General features: G+C 37.0%; 1 protein-coding gene across 4 annotated transcripts in view; it reads left to right on the top strand.

Annotated features, from left to right (window-relative positions):
• Positions 1–18,172, top strand: part of FANCM (FA complementation group M) — a 55,530-nt gene that overhangs the window by 7,181 nt on the left and 30,177 nt on the right. For 3 of the 4 annotated variants that reach the window (XM_079913681.1, XM_079913680.1, XM_079913683.1), the window contains 7 exons: positions 1,024–1,182; positions 4,056–4,187; positions 6,967–7,099; positions 7,737–7,862; positions 8,374–8,460; positions 10,971–11,155; positions 17,344–17,550. In XM_079913681.1, the coding sequence (XP_079769807.1) occupies positions 1,024–1,182; positions 4,056–4,187; positions 6,967–7,099; positions 7,737–7,862; positions 8,374–8,460; positions 10,971–11,155; positions 17,344–17,550 (1,029 nt within the window). The remainder of the gene's footprint in view (positions 1–1,023; positions 1,183–4,055; positions 4,188–6,966; positions 7,100–7,736; positions 7,863–8,373; positions 8,461–10,970; positions 11,156–17,343; positions 17,551–18,172) is intronic. The other variant, XM_079913682.1, reaches the window with a different exon arrangement.

Here is an 18,172-nt window from a genome sequence, read left to right as displayed (position 1 = left end):
GCCCTAGAGTATTTTTTGTCTGAAACTAAGCCCATGAGGCTTTACTAGTTTTAAAAAAAAGAGTTCTTAATTTCTGGATATTTTCAGGATTCTTTCTTCATCCTTCCCTCCATCCATCCATCTCTCCCTTCCTTTCCTTTTTTTCATCACACCCAGTAGAACTGTGGTCTAATGGTACAGCAGTTGTTTATACCAACAGGTTTTTTGTTTTTTCTTAAATTCCCTATTTTTACAATTAAGTTCCTTTATAAGCTTTTGGTGAATGAAATTTAGCTCCAGAAATATATTCACAGCATATATATTGATTTAAATGGAAAATATTCCACTCATTTATTTATTTATTTATTTTTATTTTTGGCCACACCCGCAGCTTGTGGTGTCTTAGCTCCCTGCCAGGGATCAAACCCGCACCCTTGGCAATGAAAGTGTGGAGTCTTAAACCACTGGACTGCCAGGGAATTCCCTCCATTCATTTATTAATAATAGATTTAGTGTAGGACATATGCCCTCAGTTTCTTAACAAGTCAGTTTGTAAAGTATTTCCAAGGTACATTTGTATCCTTTAGTAGTAACAGGACTTCTCTGTTTTCCCCATAAAAAATCAGTGGAAAAAAGTATTTGCCAGGGAATCAGGAAATCTGGGTTTTAGTTCTGGCTCTAAAATTGACTGTTATATAATGTTTTGGGGATTTGGTTTGCTAATTTGAAACTTCTATTTTGTCTGAGTCTTTATAAATATTGACAAGATATAACACTACCATTGGAAAGCACAAAATACATTTGAGGAACTTGTTGGACATTTTATCTCTTGGATGCTTGGCATGCAAGAAAGATGTTTCAAAAGCATTTTCCCCTATTGTGCCACTCCTGATGTGCTATAATTTGTAGTTTTAAAAAATATTTAATGATATAAATTTCTAATTTTTTTTCAAAAACTTATTGCTATTTTATTTTTGTTAGTGGCAAACTAAAAAATTTAGTAAGTAATATAATATATAATCATACTTAATTGATTTTCTGTAGGCTGTGCAACAGGTTATTACTAATCTACTAATTGGGCAGATAGAGATTCGTTCTGAAGATTCTCCAGATATTTTGCCATACTCTCATGAAAGACGAGTTGAAAAGCTTGTTGTTCCTCTTGGTGAAGAACTTGGAGCTATCCAAAAGGCATATATACAGGTAAGCCATTTTTATCATAATTCAGGGTTTTAATAAATGAACTGATAATGTAATTATTTTACTTAACAGAATCCGACTGTGAGAATGTATAGTTATAATCATTTATATAATTAATATGGTAAAAAATTCTTTGAAATGACAATTTTCAGTATGAGCGCCATGTTTTATATGTACTGGCAAACTATTAGTTAAAGAGGAAATACAAAATGATGGACCGTTTCTAAAGCCAATTTAGTTTTGTATTTTCTTAAGTAAACCTTTTAATTGCAGTATAACCAGCCCCCCCCAAACATATGAACAGCATAGTACATGTAAGTGTGCAGCACAGTAAATTTTCACATAGTGAACACACCCAAAACATGTATCCAGATTCAACCAGAACTTTCTTTGTAAGGAAATATATTTTCAATATATTCCTCCCTGATCCCTTGTACAGCAGTGTTTCTCAACTGGGGACTATCTTGCCCACTTGGTGGCATTTGGCAATGTCTTGACACATTATTGATTGATTGGTTGCGTTGGGCCTTCGTTGCTGCACGCGGGCTTTCTCTAGTTGCAGCGAGCGGGGGCCACTCTCCGTTGCGGTGCGCGGGCTTCTCATTGCAGTGGCTTCTCTTGTTGCGGAGCACGGGCTGTAGGCGTGCGGGCTTCAGCAGCTGTGGCTTGCGGGCTCTAGAGCGCAGGCTCAGTAGTTGTGGCACATGGGCTTAGTTGCTCCGTGGCATGTAGGATCTTCCCGGACCAGGGCACGAACCCGTGTCCCCTGCATCGGCAGGCGGACTCTCAACCACTGCGCCACCAGGGAAGCCCTAACTTTATTGATTTCTTTTAGAGTGCTTCTTTAGGCACATGTGGTCAGCAAAGCTGATCAGCAAAGCTAGAAGAGAAGAAAGATTGAAATGTACTAAAATAGATATATTTTAGGAAATAAAACTTAGGCAAATTACATGTTGCTGTAGTAGGTCTTCATCTGGAGGTCGCTTTTTACCTTCACTGTGGAATCAAGCTCACGACCTTTTGTCTTCTGTTTCCTCTGCCTGGAATGCTCTGTCTTCAGAACTTCTCAGGCTCGGCATACTTTATCATTCAGATGTCAAGTATTACCTCTTAAAATAAACCATCTTTGGTGGCATGAACACGTGGAGAACTGTGGGAGCCTGCATGCCCAGTTCTCCCCTGAGAGTGCCCTGCTGTCACCCATGCAGCAGTAGGCTCCGTTGCTTGCCCAACCCGGGCCACCGTCTCTCCTGCTGCTTGGTACCAGAGGCAGCCCTGGCCCAGAGCAGTCCATCCCCAGCCAGGAACCTTAGTGTGGGAAACTGGCTGCTTGGAGGTGGAAGGGCGCTGGCAAGGTCACAATCCAAGGGCCCGCTCCTCTGCATCCTGGGGCTGGATGACGGATGAGGCAGGGGGTGCCTGGGCAGAGCACAATTGCTGCTCCTCCCCCCACCCCCCAAAAAAAAGAAAGAAAGAAAGGAAGGGAGAGAGGAAGGAAGGAAGGAAAGAAAGAAAGAAACCCTTTTTGTCCACTTATATGATAGTGACCCCCTTCCCATCAAAGACTGTACAAAGCATTACTGTGTTTTAGGTTCTTAAATGCTTTATCATAATCAAAATTCTCTTATTTTCTTTGTTCACTTCTTTACTCCTTTCTTCCGTCTATTAAATGTAAACTTTAGGAAAATAGAAACTTCATTTGTCTCAGCCACAATATCCCCAGCATCAGGAACGATGTTTGATATGTAGTATATACTTAATGAATATATTTTTAAAAATATCTATTTATTTATTTATTTGGCTATGTCAAGTCTTAGTTGTGGCACGCAGGATCTTTGTTGTGGCATGCAAGATCTTTCATTATGGCACGTGGGCTTCTCTAGTTGCAGCGCGGGCTCTCTAGTTGTGGCACGCAGGCTCCAGAGCGTGTGGGCTCAGTAGTTGTGGCATGCAGACTTAGTTGCCCTGTGGCATGTGGGATCCTAGTTCCCCAACCAGGGATCGAACCCGCGTCCCCTGCATTGGAAGGCAGATTCTTAATCACTGGACCACCAGGGAAGTCGCTTAATGAATATTTTTGAGAGAATGGATCAGTGAATGAAATTAAATGTACTCAAGGAATTTTGATTTAGTCATCACTCTACAAATATTTGCCTATGTGCTAGACTTGTTCTAGGCATTGAAGATGCAACAGAGCAAAAAATCGAGGCCCTCCTTTCATTGTGCTTAGTTTGGAGGGAGAGGAGGAGAGTTAAGAAATAAACAGATAAACACATATGTTCGTTTTTTGTTTTTTTTTTTAAAATAAATTTATTTATTTTATTTTTGGCTGCATTGGGTCTTCATTGCTGTGCACGGGCTTTTTCTCTGGTTGCGGCAAGCAAGGGCTACTCTTCGTTGCAGTGCACCGGCTTCTCATTGTGGTGGCTTCTCTTGTTGCAGAGCACAGGCCCTAGGCCCATGGGCTCAGTAGTTGTGGCTCGCGGCTCTAGAGCGCAGGCTCAGTAGTTGTGGCACATGGGCTTAGTTGTTCCATGGAATGTGGGATCTTCCCAGACCAGGGCTTGAACCCATGTCCCCTGCATTGGCAGGCGGATTCTTAACTGTTGCGCCACCAGGAAAGCCCAACACATATGTTCTTGAATTATCACTGAATCTAATAATTGCTTGTGCTGACTCTCACATGGATTATCTGAGGATAATTGTCAAGCACTTTAAAACTTTATCATCTCTTCTGTGTTTACTTAAAAGTTCATTTTAAGACAAACTTTATTTAACATATAATTTAATATATAAAACTATTTTAGTATGTGAGGAAATGTATTTGTAAAAGGATTTTAAAATAAACTTAAACTAAATTTCTTTGAAATTTGCAGATTTTGGAAGCACTTGCAAGTTCTTTGATTCGGAGGAATGTTTTGATGAGAAGGGATATTCCCAATCTAACAAAATACCAGATAATTCTGGCAAGAGATCAATTTAGGAAAAACCCATCTCCAAATATTGTGGTAGGTATTTTAAAATAAATTTTGCTGATAGACTACATTTTTACTTAGAACCAGGATGAAATGTAAATAATGATTATTTTTTGGTATATATTAGCTCATCAAGAATTCAGGGGTGGTTTATATAGTTTATAAAAACATGAAAAAGATCTAGCAGGAATACAGTTTAATGATGTGAATTAAGATAAATTTATCTTATAACTTTTAATTAAGAATTGGTCTTTTAGTTCACTTCTGTTTTGCAAAGTAAAAGGGTCATAAGAGGGTAGATTTTAACTAACTTTTAGACCCATAGCATTTAGTCTTAAATCTCCATACCATGAAGCAACCGACAAAGGATTAATCTCCAAAATTTACAAGCAGCTCATGCAGCTCAATAACAAGAAAACAAACAACCCAATCCAAAAATGGGCAGAAGACCTAAATAGACATTTCTCCAAAGAAGATATACAGACTGCCAACAAACACATGAAAGAATGCTCAACATCATTAATCATTAGAGAAATGCAAATCAAAACTACAATGAGATATCATCTCACACCAGTCAGAATGGCCATCATCAAAAAATCTAGAAACAATAAATGCTGGAGAGGGTGTGGAGAAAAGGGAACACTCTTGCACTGCTGGTGGGAATGTGAATTGGTTCAGCCACTATGGAGAACAGTATGGAGGTTCCATAAAAAACTACAAATAGAACTACCATATGACCCAGCAATCCCACTACTGGGCATATACCCTGAGAAAACCAAAATTCAAAAAGAGTCATGTACCAAAATGTTCATTGCAGCTCTATTTACAATAGCCCGGAGGTGGAAACAACCTAAGTGCCCGTCATCGGATGAATGGATAAAGAAGATGTGGCACATATATACAATGGAATATTACTCAGCCATAAAAAGAAACGAAATTGAGCTATTTGTAATGAGGTGGATAGACCTAGAGTCTGTCATACAGAGTGAAGTAAGTCAGAAAGAAAAAGACAAATACCGTATGCTAACACATATATATGGAATTTAAGAAAAAAATGTCATGAAGAACCTAGGGGTAAAGCAGGAATAAAGACGCAGACCTCTTAGAGAACGGACTTGAGGTTATGGGGAGGGGGAAGGGTGAGCTGTGACAGGGCGAGAGAGAGTCATGGGCATATACACAGTAACAAACGCAGTAAGGTAGATAGCTAGTGGGAAGCAGCCGCATGGCACAGGGATATTGGCTCGGTGCTTTGTGACAGCCTGGAGGGGTGGGATGGGGAGGGTGGGAGGGAGGGAGACACAACAGGGAAGACATATGGGAACATATGTTTATGTATGACTGATTCACTTTGTTATAAAGCAGAAATTAACACACCATTGTAAAGCAATTATACCCCAATAAAGATGTTAAAAAAAAAAAAAAAAATCTCCATACCGAGGTTGGATTAAGCATCACAGTAAGCTTTGTATTTTTAATCTTTATAGGAAAAAAATAGGTGGATAGGAACATATCCATCAAGTTAGGTCCAGAGTCAAAAGAGATGCTTACAAACATGAAAAGGCACTGAGTCATTCTTGGAACTGAGAGGGAATGCATGTGCAAAAGGATAGAGGCAATTGAATGAAGGTATAAAGGAGACAGTGAGAAAACCAATTTGCCTGAGGTAAAGGATTGAGGGAGTCAGATATGATCTAGGTTGTGACCCCCTGGGAGTGCTTTAAATGTTATACTAGAAATATGGACTTTATTCTATAGTATCTGGGAAACCACAAAGGGAATTTTCTGTGAAATTGCAGTGTATTATACTAGACTTTAATAAAATGTTTAAAGTTTCTGCTAGGAGTTAAAGGTTCATTAAAATTTTAAATCATAAATCTAAACCTGTTGAATTTGATCTCACTGATGAGAGTTTATGTTTTACAGAGACATTGTTTTACCCTTTTAGGTAATTAGCGTGCTATTTTAAGGCATTTATCACTATCCTGGAAACATTTAAAATGAGTGTAACTGATATTAATGCTACTAAAAATGTAAGGTATTAAATAATAGTCTGCATCTCTAATAAAGGAAAATAATTAAAATATATTCTCAATGGTCTTTTAAAGGTATTTTATTGTATAGATATACTGACTGTATGCTCCTACAAAAGGAATATATACTTTACTTTTCCTTGAGAGTAGTGGTTAAAAGCACAAGCACACTGGCCCAAATTTCCTAGGTTCAAATACTGGCTCTGCTACTTATCACCTACATGAGGTTCCACATATGTAAAATGGGCATAACAATAGTACCTACCTCCTAGGTGTTAAGATTAAATAAGTTTGTATAAGTAGTGTGCTTATAACGGTGTCTGGTGCTCCCTGTCAGATGTTACTGTGGCATGTATACCTGGTGTTAAATGTTAGTGTTAAACAGTTTGATTAAATATTTGTCCTGATGTCAGAAACATTTGTGAGGATAGGCCTGTATCTGTTTTATTTTCCCTTATATCCCAAATGTCTAGCTCAGTGCTCAGCAAATAGTAGGTGCTTATTAAATTGTTTTGAAAGACCAAATAAATCTATATACTGCTAATAATTTACCTGCAAAGAAAAACAGCATATGATAAATATCCCCCCGTTCATTTATTCTCTTTAAAATGTAAGTTTCATGTTGAATTAAATAAAGGGGCAGATTGTATATGGAAAGTACATTGACACCTTTCCATAGCAACATCTTAGGACATTCAGTAGAACCAATAAGTTCTGCATGGAACATGTATCTTCATTTCTTTCTCTGGGTAAATTTGATACATGCTTGTTTTTTCTAGGGACTGCAACAAGGCATAATCGAGGGAGAATTTGCTATTTGTATTAGTTTATATCATGGTTATGAATTATTGCAGCAAATGGGAATGAGATCATTATATTTCTTCCTTTGTGGAATTATGGATGGAACTAAAGGTAAATTATATGAAATTATTTTTAAAAGTGCTGACGTGTATTATTTTGGTTAACGATATGTATTGAGCCGTTTGGATTACTTAAGGTGCTTTATTTTAAAAAGCAGTGAAGGGGACTTCCTTGTGTGTCCAGTGGATTTCCTTGGTGGTCCTCCCCAATGCAGGGGGCCCGGGTTTGATCCCTGGTCAGGGAACTAGATCCCACATGCTGCAAGTAAGACCCAGCACAGCTTAATAAATAAATAAATAAAATAAAAAGCAGTGAAATAGTTATGTAACAAATTCTTTCTTTCTTTCTTTTTTCTTCCTTCCTTCCTTCCCTCCTTCCTTCCTTTCTTTTTCTTCTTCTTCTTTTTTTTCTTAAACTGTGGACATGTATTTCTCACAGTTCTGGAGGCTGGGAAGTCCAAGATCAAGGTGCCAGCCCATGTTTCTTTGCTTTTGATAAATTGCTGGAAGAAAAGAAGCCATTCATTAATACATATGTGAATGTGGAACTGGAAAAAGTTGCTGGTTTTTATTTTTAAATTTGAAAAACTTGCATTCATTGCTATAGTTTAATTTCTTTTAAATAAATGATACATTTGATTAGTTTTGCTATTAAATTTATTGGAAAAATATTTTCTTAATTTCTGAAGGAATGACTCGGGCAAAAAAAGAACTTAGCCGAAATGAGGACTTCATGAAACTCTATAATCATCTAGAGTGCATGTTTGCACATACACGTAGTACTTCAGCAAGTGGCATTTCTGCTATCAAAAAAGGTCTGGTTGTTCTTTTAAATTTTTGTATTGTTTCCTCTTTATCAAGGTTAATTTTAAAATTATGCTCCATTGATCCACATGTCTATTTATATCTACTTATACTTCTGTAGCAATAGACCTGTTAAATGCTAAAAGATCTTATTCTTCAACTTAGGATAAATATATATTCAAGCAGTTCATAAACTTTAAATATATAATAGAAGTTAGTAGTAGTTGTTACTGGTAGTGAAAATTCTCAGAACTACCAAAAACTAATTTATAGCTTAACTAAATGTGAATTTTTCCCTTCTCCTTGCTGCTGATTCTCATTTGGAGTCTTTCTCAGAATGAAATTTTCATAAAAATTCAGTTTATTTTACAGTAAGGTTTGTGTGCTACCCAGATGCTACTTACTGTTTAAATAAAAAGAAATAAGTTTTAATGAATCCATTTGAAAGGGTAATTAAAATACATTAATGTAATCGAATATGGAAAAATACAGAAAAATTTTTTGTGTTTTGTTTTTTTACAGGAGATGAAGATAAAAAGTTCTGCTATAGTCATCCAAAATTAAAGAAATTAGAAGAAATTGTAGTTGAACACTTCAAGTCGTGGAATGGTAGGTCGTATTTAATAGACTCAAGGCAAGGCAAAGTTATTGAGAAAGCTAAAACTCTGACTCATTAGTTTGTGCTAACATTTCTTATGGAGAAGATGAGCTTTTAATTATTCTGGATAATGAATATAAAAAAGCTCTGAGAAATTTTGGGAGCGTAGGCACCAGGGGAATGGTGGAAATGTTAAGAATAGGGTATTATGTGAAAAAGAAAAGTCAACCTGGGGCAGTATAAGGGAAGCAGATAATAAAACAATGTATAATATAATGATAGGGAAAAGTAAGCTAGGTGAGAAAATAGAGAGTCATGAAGGAGGCTATTTTGTATATAGTTTTAGAGCAGACCTCTTTGTAGGGTGATGTTTGAGCTGTTACCTGATGGAAGTAAGGGAGCAAGCCTTGTGGATTTCTGTAGGAGGATCATTCCTGGCAGAGAGAATAGCAGATTCAAAGGCCCTGAGGCAGTAGGGTGCTTGGTAAGATTAAGGATCAGTAAACAAACCAATTTGGCTGGAGTAGTGTAATGAGGATGAGTGGTGTAGGCAGAGGTTGGAGAGACAGCCAGGGGCCAGGTCATGTAGGGTTTGTAGGCCATGTCAGGACTTTGGATTTTATTCTGTGTATGCTTGTGATTTGTGAAACTATTACAGAGGCATTCGGAGCAGCAGAGTGACGTGATCTGACTTATATTTTTAAAATATCACTCTCGTAGATGTTGGCCAATTAGGAGGCTATTGTAATAGTCTAAGATGATAACAGATGATGATAGTTTATACTAAGATAGTAGTACCAAGCAGCAAGGTGGTTCTGAGAAGTGGTTATAGATTCTAGATATATTTTGAAGTTGGAGCCAACAGCGTTTATTGATGGATTGGACATAGAGTATGAGAAAAAAAATCATTAGGAGTGTGTGTGTGTGTGTGTGTGTGTGTGTGTGTGTGTGTGTGTGCAGATGACTGTATGAACAAAGAGAAAACTAACAACATGATGAAGAAAGAGCAAATGTATTAGGATGCTTTTGAGACATCTAAGTTGAGATGTGTAGGCATTGGATAAGTGAATCTGGGTCTCAGAAGAATAGTCTGGGATATTTTTATCTATTTACATATATATAAATAAATTTTAGAGTTATCAGCATAAAGACAATATTAAAAGTTTCAAGAGTGAATGTGGTCATATCACCAGCAGTACAGTTTAGGGACAGAGGGCCGGGAATTAGTCCTGCAGAATACCAACATTTAGAGTTCAGAGGGGAAAATGCCACAAAGAAGATTGAGAAAGAAACCAGACAAGTGAATTATCAGAGATGCTGAGGGAAGAGACTATTTCAGTAGGAAGGAGTGGATTGTGTTAAATACTACTGAGAGGTGTGGTCCGATGAACTAAAAAGCATCCACTGAGTTTGGCAATATAGAGTTATTGATGACTTTGGTAGAGCAGCTTTAATGGAATGAAGATAGAAAGGCAGGCTGCGGCCTGTTGAAGGAGGTGGGCTTTGCACTGAAAGTAGCTATTGATCTGCAGTTGGTCAGATGTAGAGTCTTGATGCTATGCTGATTCAAAGGAGGTTTATCTGGAATAATTTTCCTTGCAACAGCAGCTGCTTCTTTTTCCTTATGTATTATACATTAACTTTATTAAGTCATTTAATTCATAAGGTTGTTATGAAGACTAAATGAATTCATAATATAAAATGCTTAGTGTAGTCTCTGGCACACACATGATGATTAACATAATATAAATCATGTTTAAGAAAGAAGGATTGTCAAAGACCCATGCAAGGTTAAAAAACAAAAGAAAGCAAATAACAAAAAACTCCACACAACTTGCAATTATTAACCAATTGCTATATGCAAGTCTACATACTTTATATTTACTGTTTCATTTAATCATCACCTCAATCCATTTTAGATATTAAGAAACTAAAGTTTAAAGAGACTAAATGACTACCATGGTCACATATCACCCAGAGACTAAGTGGTCCAGCCTCAAAATCATGTTTTTATTTATGCATTCTACTCCTCCCAAGCACAGAGACACTGGGAGCAGCTTTGTGATTGACTGTTGGGTATATTCTGCAGTTTCCTTGGAGAATTTGAACATATCAATAATTTGGAGACAGAATACCATGGCCTGGATTAAGACAGTGCCTTTAGTGAGCAGAAAGGAAAGGGAAGATATACAAAATCAGTGAGAGCTCTGCAGTCCTGTGCTTCTGATTTAGAAGGTAAAGGGGAATAACAGGCGTCATGCATGAATTGAAGGACTGGTCAAAAGGTAACTTTTATTTGGTTTAGGTTTTTATTTTATGACAGCCAATGAGAGATAAGGAGCCAGTTTTATTAAGATTACTAGAAAAGGTAGGAGGAAAACCAGCAAAGATTTAAGATGCTTAAATTATTTTTTTGAAAGAATTGTCACTCACTAGTATATAGTTTCAGGTTTGTCTTTTGAATTAGTTCTCATCTAAATGCTTTTATAAAAGTTGTAATTAAAGTATTTTTGTTATATAGCTCAAAAGACATCTGACAAGAAATGTGACGAGACCAGAGTTATGATCTTCTCTTCATTTCGAGATAGTGTTCAAGAAATTGCAGAAATGCTTTTACAGCATCAGCCAATTATTAGAGTAATGACTTTTGTTGGCCATGCCTCAGGGAAAAGCATGAAGGGTTTTACCCAGAAGGAGCAACTGGAGGTAATTATTTTTGGAAATGATGAATATAAAAATAAAATTGATTAGCTTTGCACTTACGCCTTTTTTTGTTTTAACTCACTGGTCAGTTGGCTACATCTTAAAGATAATTTTGTAGTAAATGTATAAATAAAACTAGGCATATTTTGAAAGACCAAAAAAAGTGGGTTTTTTTGGATTTTGAAATTTTTTTAAAAAGTATAATGGTTAAGCAGAAAGGCTCTGGATTCATATTATGTAGGTTGGAATCCTGGTTCTTCCACTTATAAGTTTCTTTACTTCCTGTGCCTCAGTTTTCCTTATCTGTAAACATACCCTGTAGAGCTATTGTAAGCATTAAGTGAAATCGTACTGTAGAGCCTTCAAGAAGTGTTTACTATTTATTTATCTTAAGTCACTTTAGTTATTTATTCCAAACAAATAATAAGCTTACACTTTTTTCTGTTATCTAAAAATCTTAACTTAAAAATATGGTCAGAGGAAACCATGGTGGTATTTAAGGTAGCTGTATGCTCTGAATATTCATCATAAATTTTTGAGTGCTATGATGTTTTGGGGGATATTTTAGACTATAGATTTTTTTTTGCGGTACGTGGGCCTCTCACTGTTGTGGCCTCTCCCGTTGCGGAGCACAGGCTCCGGACGCGCAGGCCCATCGGCCATGGCTCACGGGCCTAGCCTCTCTGCTGCATGTGGGATCTTCCCGGACCGGGGTACGAACCCGTGTCCCCTGCATTGGCAGGCGGACTCTCAACCACTGCGCCACCAGGGAAGCCCTAGACTATATATAGATTTTTATAAACTGTATACAGGTTTTTTCAGGTTAGCTATAGGTCTACACTTGAGTAGGTATGTCTTTAATGTCTAATTCATTTTGAAAGATCCTTTCTTGATTCTGTCAACATTAATAGATGAGGACTCCTATTATTAAATACTTCTTATACCAGTCCCCACTGTACTCAAAAGAGTCTGTTTAAGCAAACAGGATCTGGTGGAGAGAATCTAGGAGGTTTTCCTGAGTCTGAATGTAACACTTTTCCCTATCTCGAGTCTAATAAGTACTCTAAAGGGTTCAGGCATCTAGTGGATGATTATTACTAACGTTAATAATCACGTTAGTGATTAGTAATATCTGTGTGAAAAATGAAGTGAATTTCTACCTAGGAGGTCAAGCATTTTGAAATACCCATAGTCCCCAACCTGGTCTCTGGCCAACTTCATTATTACCCAGAGTCATATTTCCTGGGTTTGTCAGGTATCGTAAGAAACCTTATAGATTTTATTCACTTTGTCTTTTATTCACTTTTATCAATAATATTTTTATGTAGGCCAGGGTAATAATCCTTTTTATTACTCCTATACATAATTGCTTTCATAACAGGAGTTTTATTCTGAAATAAGCTTTCAAGCAGATAGTTGTAATTGAATTATTCATTTATCTAGAAACAAGTGATGAAGTCACAGAGGAAGTTGGGGGCCAGATTCTTTAGGACCTTACATTTCCATTTTAATGACTTTGGCTTTTACTCTGAATAAAGTGAGAAGAAGACCTTGGAGAATTTGGAGCAGAGGAAGGTCATGTCCTGATTGATATTTTAAAAGAATCACACTGGCTGCTGTCTTAAGAATAAACTATAGGGGCTAAGGGTGGAAATAGGAAGACCAATTGGAAGACTTATTAGAATAATTCAAGCTAAAGATGATGGTGGCTTGGACTAGGGTGGTAGCAGGTTGTGAGAAATGATTGGATTCTGGATATATTTTGAAGGTCAAGCTGACAGGACTTATTGACAAATTAGAGTGGGATATGAGATAAAAGAGTGTGAAGGCTGACTCCAAGGTTTTTGGCCTGAGCAACTGAAAAGAGTGGCTATTAACTAAGGTGGATAAGACTGCAGGAAAGGCAGGTTTTGTAGAGAATATTAGCTTGGTTTTGGACAAATTAACTTTGGCATGCCTATGAGATTAGTGGTTTTCAAACTGTCAAAACTGATGGAGGACCAGTTTATTTCCATTCAATACATCACAGATACCTTTGAACATTACTACAAAAATGAATTACTAGAAAAATAAGCTTAATGAAAAACAAAGTTCACGTCTAAATTTTTTTTTAGAGTCAACAGATAGGGAATACTCTGTCAAGTTTCTAAACTCTTACTCAAAGTTTTTGTAGTCTTGTCAGCTGGTAGTAGACAGTTTGTGAACCAATACCGGCACCAGTAATAAATACTTCATGGATTGTACTTTGAGTTACACTGTTTTAAACATCAAGTAGCGATGTTAAGTAAACAATTGAATATATGTCTTGACTTCATGGGTTCATGGAAATATATATTTGGGAATCATCATCATGTAGATGAGACTGGGTTGAATGAAGACATAGAAGATGTCCAAAGACTGAGTCCTGGGGAATCAGAATAAGTGGCTAGTGAAATGGGAGAAAGACCAGGAGAGTGTGGTATCTCCTGGAGGAGGAAGTGATTAAATGTATAAATACTGCTGGTGGGTCATATAAGATGATAACTGGGAATTGACTATTGGAATAAGAGAGGAGAAGACAAATGACCTTGAAAAGAACATTTTCAGTGGAATGGTGGGACAAGCCACCACTGAGAAGAGCTGGAGATAGCAAGCATACAAGTCTTTCAAGGATTATTACTAAAAGGAGCACAGAGATGGAAGTAGTTTTTTGTTTGTTTGTTTTATGTTGAGATACATAATAGTATGCTTATATGCTGATAGGAATGACCAGTTGAGAAAGAAAAATTGATGACAGAGCAGAGAGAAGAGTATTGCTGGAATGATCTTTGAGTAGTTAAGGGAAAAGGGTGGGATCTAGTATAAAACTATGGGGGGTGACCTCAGTTAAGAACACGGATAGTTTGTCCAAAACAATAGGAGGGGAAGGTAAACTATGCAGGCACAGGTAGAGGTGGGTATGTAGATGTGGCAGTGATACCTTGCGGAAAGTCTTTTTTTTTTTTTTTTTTTTTGCGTTACGGGGGCCTCTCACCGCTGTGGCCTCTCCCGTTGCAGAGCACAGGCTCCGGACGCGCAGGCTCAGCGGCCATGGCTCACGGGCCCAGCCGCTCCGCGGCATGTGGGATCTTCCCAGACCGGGGCACGAACCTGTGTCCCCTGCATCGGCAGGTGGACTCTCAACCACTGCACCACCAGGGAAGCCCGGAAAGTCTTTTTTGATTGCTCAGTTTTTGTCATGTCACCAACTGAGAGTGAGGATGGGGAGGAAATGTTGGAAGTTTGATGAGAGAGGTGTGAGGAGGAGAATGGGGAGAGTGAATGGATTAGGGAAATATAAGATTATTTTCAGATAGCACTAAGGGCTCACTCAAGGTGAGATATTACGAGTTTAAAGTGTAACCAGTCAGCATGGTTGGTGTTTTCCTTCATCCACATTCAACTGTGTAAATACAGACCCAGTGGAAAGTGGGATATAATCAGTGTTGCAGTTTAGTTAGGAATATTGGAGGAGAGAGAAGCAAGGGAGTGGGTTGTAAGCTAGAGTGTAGTGTAAACAGCAAAAAAATGGTAGGATCGGTAGATTATAAGAAGTCCTGGTGGAAATAACTTAATCACTTATTCCTTTCTTTGATTAAACAACTTCTGGTTCATATTTATTTTTCAAACTCTAGGGAAATTAATATCAATCCTAGGCAAATAAATAACAATTTAGCTTGTACCTGCTACTTTGACATCCTTTATTAATCTATTAATTATTTATATTAAAGAATTTTTTTTTTACAACTCTAGCTCTGGGCTTTTTTTTGATCAGGACAAAAAGGACATCTGTTTTAAGTTACGTACAGGTAATGTTAGGTCAGTCTTTCCTTGGCTTAATGTCATTACAGATTACAAAGGGAAATGAATTATTCTTAACTTTTAATTATGACCACTGGTTCTCCCTGTATTCTGTTTTTCCATATTGAAGGAAAACTCTTTGACTAGTGTTACTGGAAAGGTTTCTAAGAGGATTTAACATGATAAATTTATATTTATTATCCTACTTTTAAAGTGGTTGTTTTAAACAAAAGAACTAGCTTAAGGATTAAGATAATAGCTTTTTAGAGTCAGAGAGACCTAGGTTTAAATGCTGATGATTATTATTACTTATAGAATAGTAGAATGTTTGAGCTTGAAACGACTTTATGGTCTTTTGTCATGGGTCCATAGCTATTTCTATACTTTTTTTTTTTTTTTTTTCTTTGTGGTACGCGGGCCTCTCACTGTTGTGGCCTCTCCCGTTGCGGAGAGGCACGAACCTGTGTCCCCTGCATCGGCAGGTGGACTCTCAACCACTGTGCCACCAGGGAAGCCCTATTTCTATACTTTGATAGAGTTCATATTTCCTTTTTGTGTATACTCCCCTAATATTTTCTCCTGAAATTTACTTTTCAGATATGAGGTCTGATAACTGTCCTTCATACTAGCCATTTTGTTCAGGCATTCTTACATTTTAATAGGCATTTATAAAGGTATTAGTCAAAAGTATGACTGATTCCTCTGGAATACCATCATTTAATTTTTGTTTCTATTCTCTATCTATCTATTGACCATGATCTTATTTAATTACCACCACTACTACTATTCCACCATCCATAAACCTGCAACATTGATGTGTGTGTATATGTGTGTGTGTGTGTGTGTGTGTGTGTGTGTGTGTGTGTATGTAGATGAGGAAACTGAGGCTCAGAGCAGTTGAGAACTAAGTTTATAAGGCTTAAGGACACTTTTCAAAATATTTGTTGACTTTTTCATTAACTCATTGTCATGCTAATGTAGTTTCATTAACTTGATCAGAGAGAAATCCTGGTGAAGGGGAGAAAAAAATTTTTCCTCTACCCTTACGAGTTCATAGCTGAGACCTCTGTAATAAAAGATTAACAAGAGAAAAACAAACAGAAGCTTATTAACATGTATACCTCATGTATGCATAGGAGATACTGAGGGAAAAATGAGTAACTCCCTGAAGTGGCTTAGAATACAGATTTAAATATCATCTTATGGGGAAAGAGAAGGGGGGTGCACAGGGGAGAGTAAATGATTTTTAGGGAAGATGAATGGAGCCCTAAAAGAAAAGATGGGAGGTATGATAGTTTGTGATAAAGTTTGTCTGGATGTAGTGTGGACTTTCAGTGTCTTGTTGAGTCAATTTTCCCTGGTTGATGAAACTCCTGGGGAGGGGATTTATGACAATTGAGTTCCTTCTGGAGGATCTGCTTTTAGACAGATAAGGGGAGTTCAGAGAAAGCCTCTCCCCGCATTTGCTGTTTTTCGAGTGCCTATAGCTCAAAATAATCAATATACCAAAGCAGCATAGGTTGGGGCAGCATGTTCTAAACTCCTACAGTCATATTTTGGGGTGGCATATTCTGCTACCCTTCACTGGAATGACAGTATAAAAGGAAAAACATGAATTCTATTTTTTTAATTAAAAATTTTTTTATTGAAGTATAGTTAATTTACAATGTTGTGTTAATTGCTGTACAGCAAGGTGATTCAGTTATATATATATGCATTCCTTTTTTATATATTCTTTTCCATTATGATTTATCCTAGGATACTGAATATAGTTCTCTGTGCTGTACAGTAGGACCTTGTTGTTGATCCATTCTACATATAAAAGCTTACATCTGCTAACCCCAAACTCCCACTCCATCCCTCCCCCACCCCCCTCCCCCTTGGCAACCACCAGTCTGTTCTCTATGTCCATGATTCTGTTTCTATTTAAAATATGAATTCTAGAAGTAATAAAACAATCTTACTTTAACAATAGTTTAATTATTAAACGTACTATTATTGTTAAATTTACTAACAATAAATTTAGGTCTAGGACATGATAAATAACAGTAATTGCTCTGGGCCACTTATCTGCTTTACACCCCTTTTAGTGATGCTAAAAATAGTATCTGTGGTTTCTCATTCATGTGTAAATTGTTAGCAAAACCTTTTGGAATCATAACCATTATTAAAGCAAAGAAATTGGGACTGCCCTTTGCATTTTACCAGAATGTCTTTTGGCTTATATTGCCATTTGCCGCTTCTTTTCCTATTCGATAGTACTTTGGGTGCTGATTTTGAATCTCATTTCAGGGACAAATGGAAAAAGTATGCTTTGATCTACAACTCTTTTATACTTGCATCTAGTTATTTTAAAATCATTTTAATTTTAGGTAGTGAAACAATTTCGTAGTGGTGGTTACAATACATTGGTTTCTACTTGTGTTGGTGAAGAAGGTTTGGATATAGGAGAAGTTGATCTTATAATATGTTTTGATGCCCAGAAGAGCCCAATTCGTCTTGTGCAACGAATGGGTAGAACTGGCCGCAAACGTCAAGGCAGGATTGTTGTTATCCTTGCTGAAGGACGAGAAGAACGGGTAAGTAGACATGTGGAAACGTAATTTGACAATTGAAATTTGAGAAACAGAGCCTAAAGACAAGTATCAATCTGTTAACATTCAAAGTCCAAACAATCTGTAGGTAATTGTGATTGATTTCTGTTTTCCTTTGTATTAGATTCTGCCTGTTCTTTTCTTGTAATTAGGAGAATTTTTGACTGGATTCAGTCTTAATATTTTTATACATATAAAGAAACACATTTTTGTACTTCAGTATTATTTTAGAGACACATAGATACAAAAATCAATATGTATTACTTTGTGTTACTATTTCCCTGTGCTTCTAGGGCCTGCTTTTTGTGTTTAGTTGTTTTTATGTTTTTTAACTACAGTGAGCTGAGAATGGTTTTATTTATATTTTAAAGAATTGCCTAAATCAATCAACCAACCAACCAACGGACAAGAATATGCACCAGGGATAATGGGTAGCCTGCAAAGCCCAAAATATTTACTTTCTGGCCCTTTATGGAAAAGTTTGCTGATGCCTATTCTAAGTGATAAGGGACTTGAATGATATTCATACTTTGTTGTAATCTTGGATAACAGGTCTTCCTAAATACGATGTTGTATCAATACATAATATTATTTTGTGTATGTACAC

Source organism: Stenella coeruleoalba (assembly GCF_951394435.1).
Source record: "Stenella coeruleoalba genome assembly, chromosome: 2".
NCBI lineage: Eukaryota > Metazoa > Chordata > Mammalia > Artiodactyla > Delphinidae > Stenella > Stenella coeruleoalba.
This window is presented reverse-complemented; position numbering and strand designations above follow the sequence as displayed.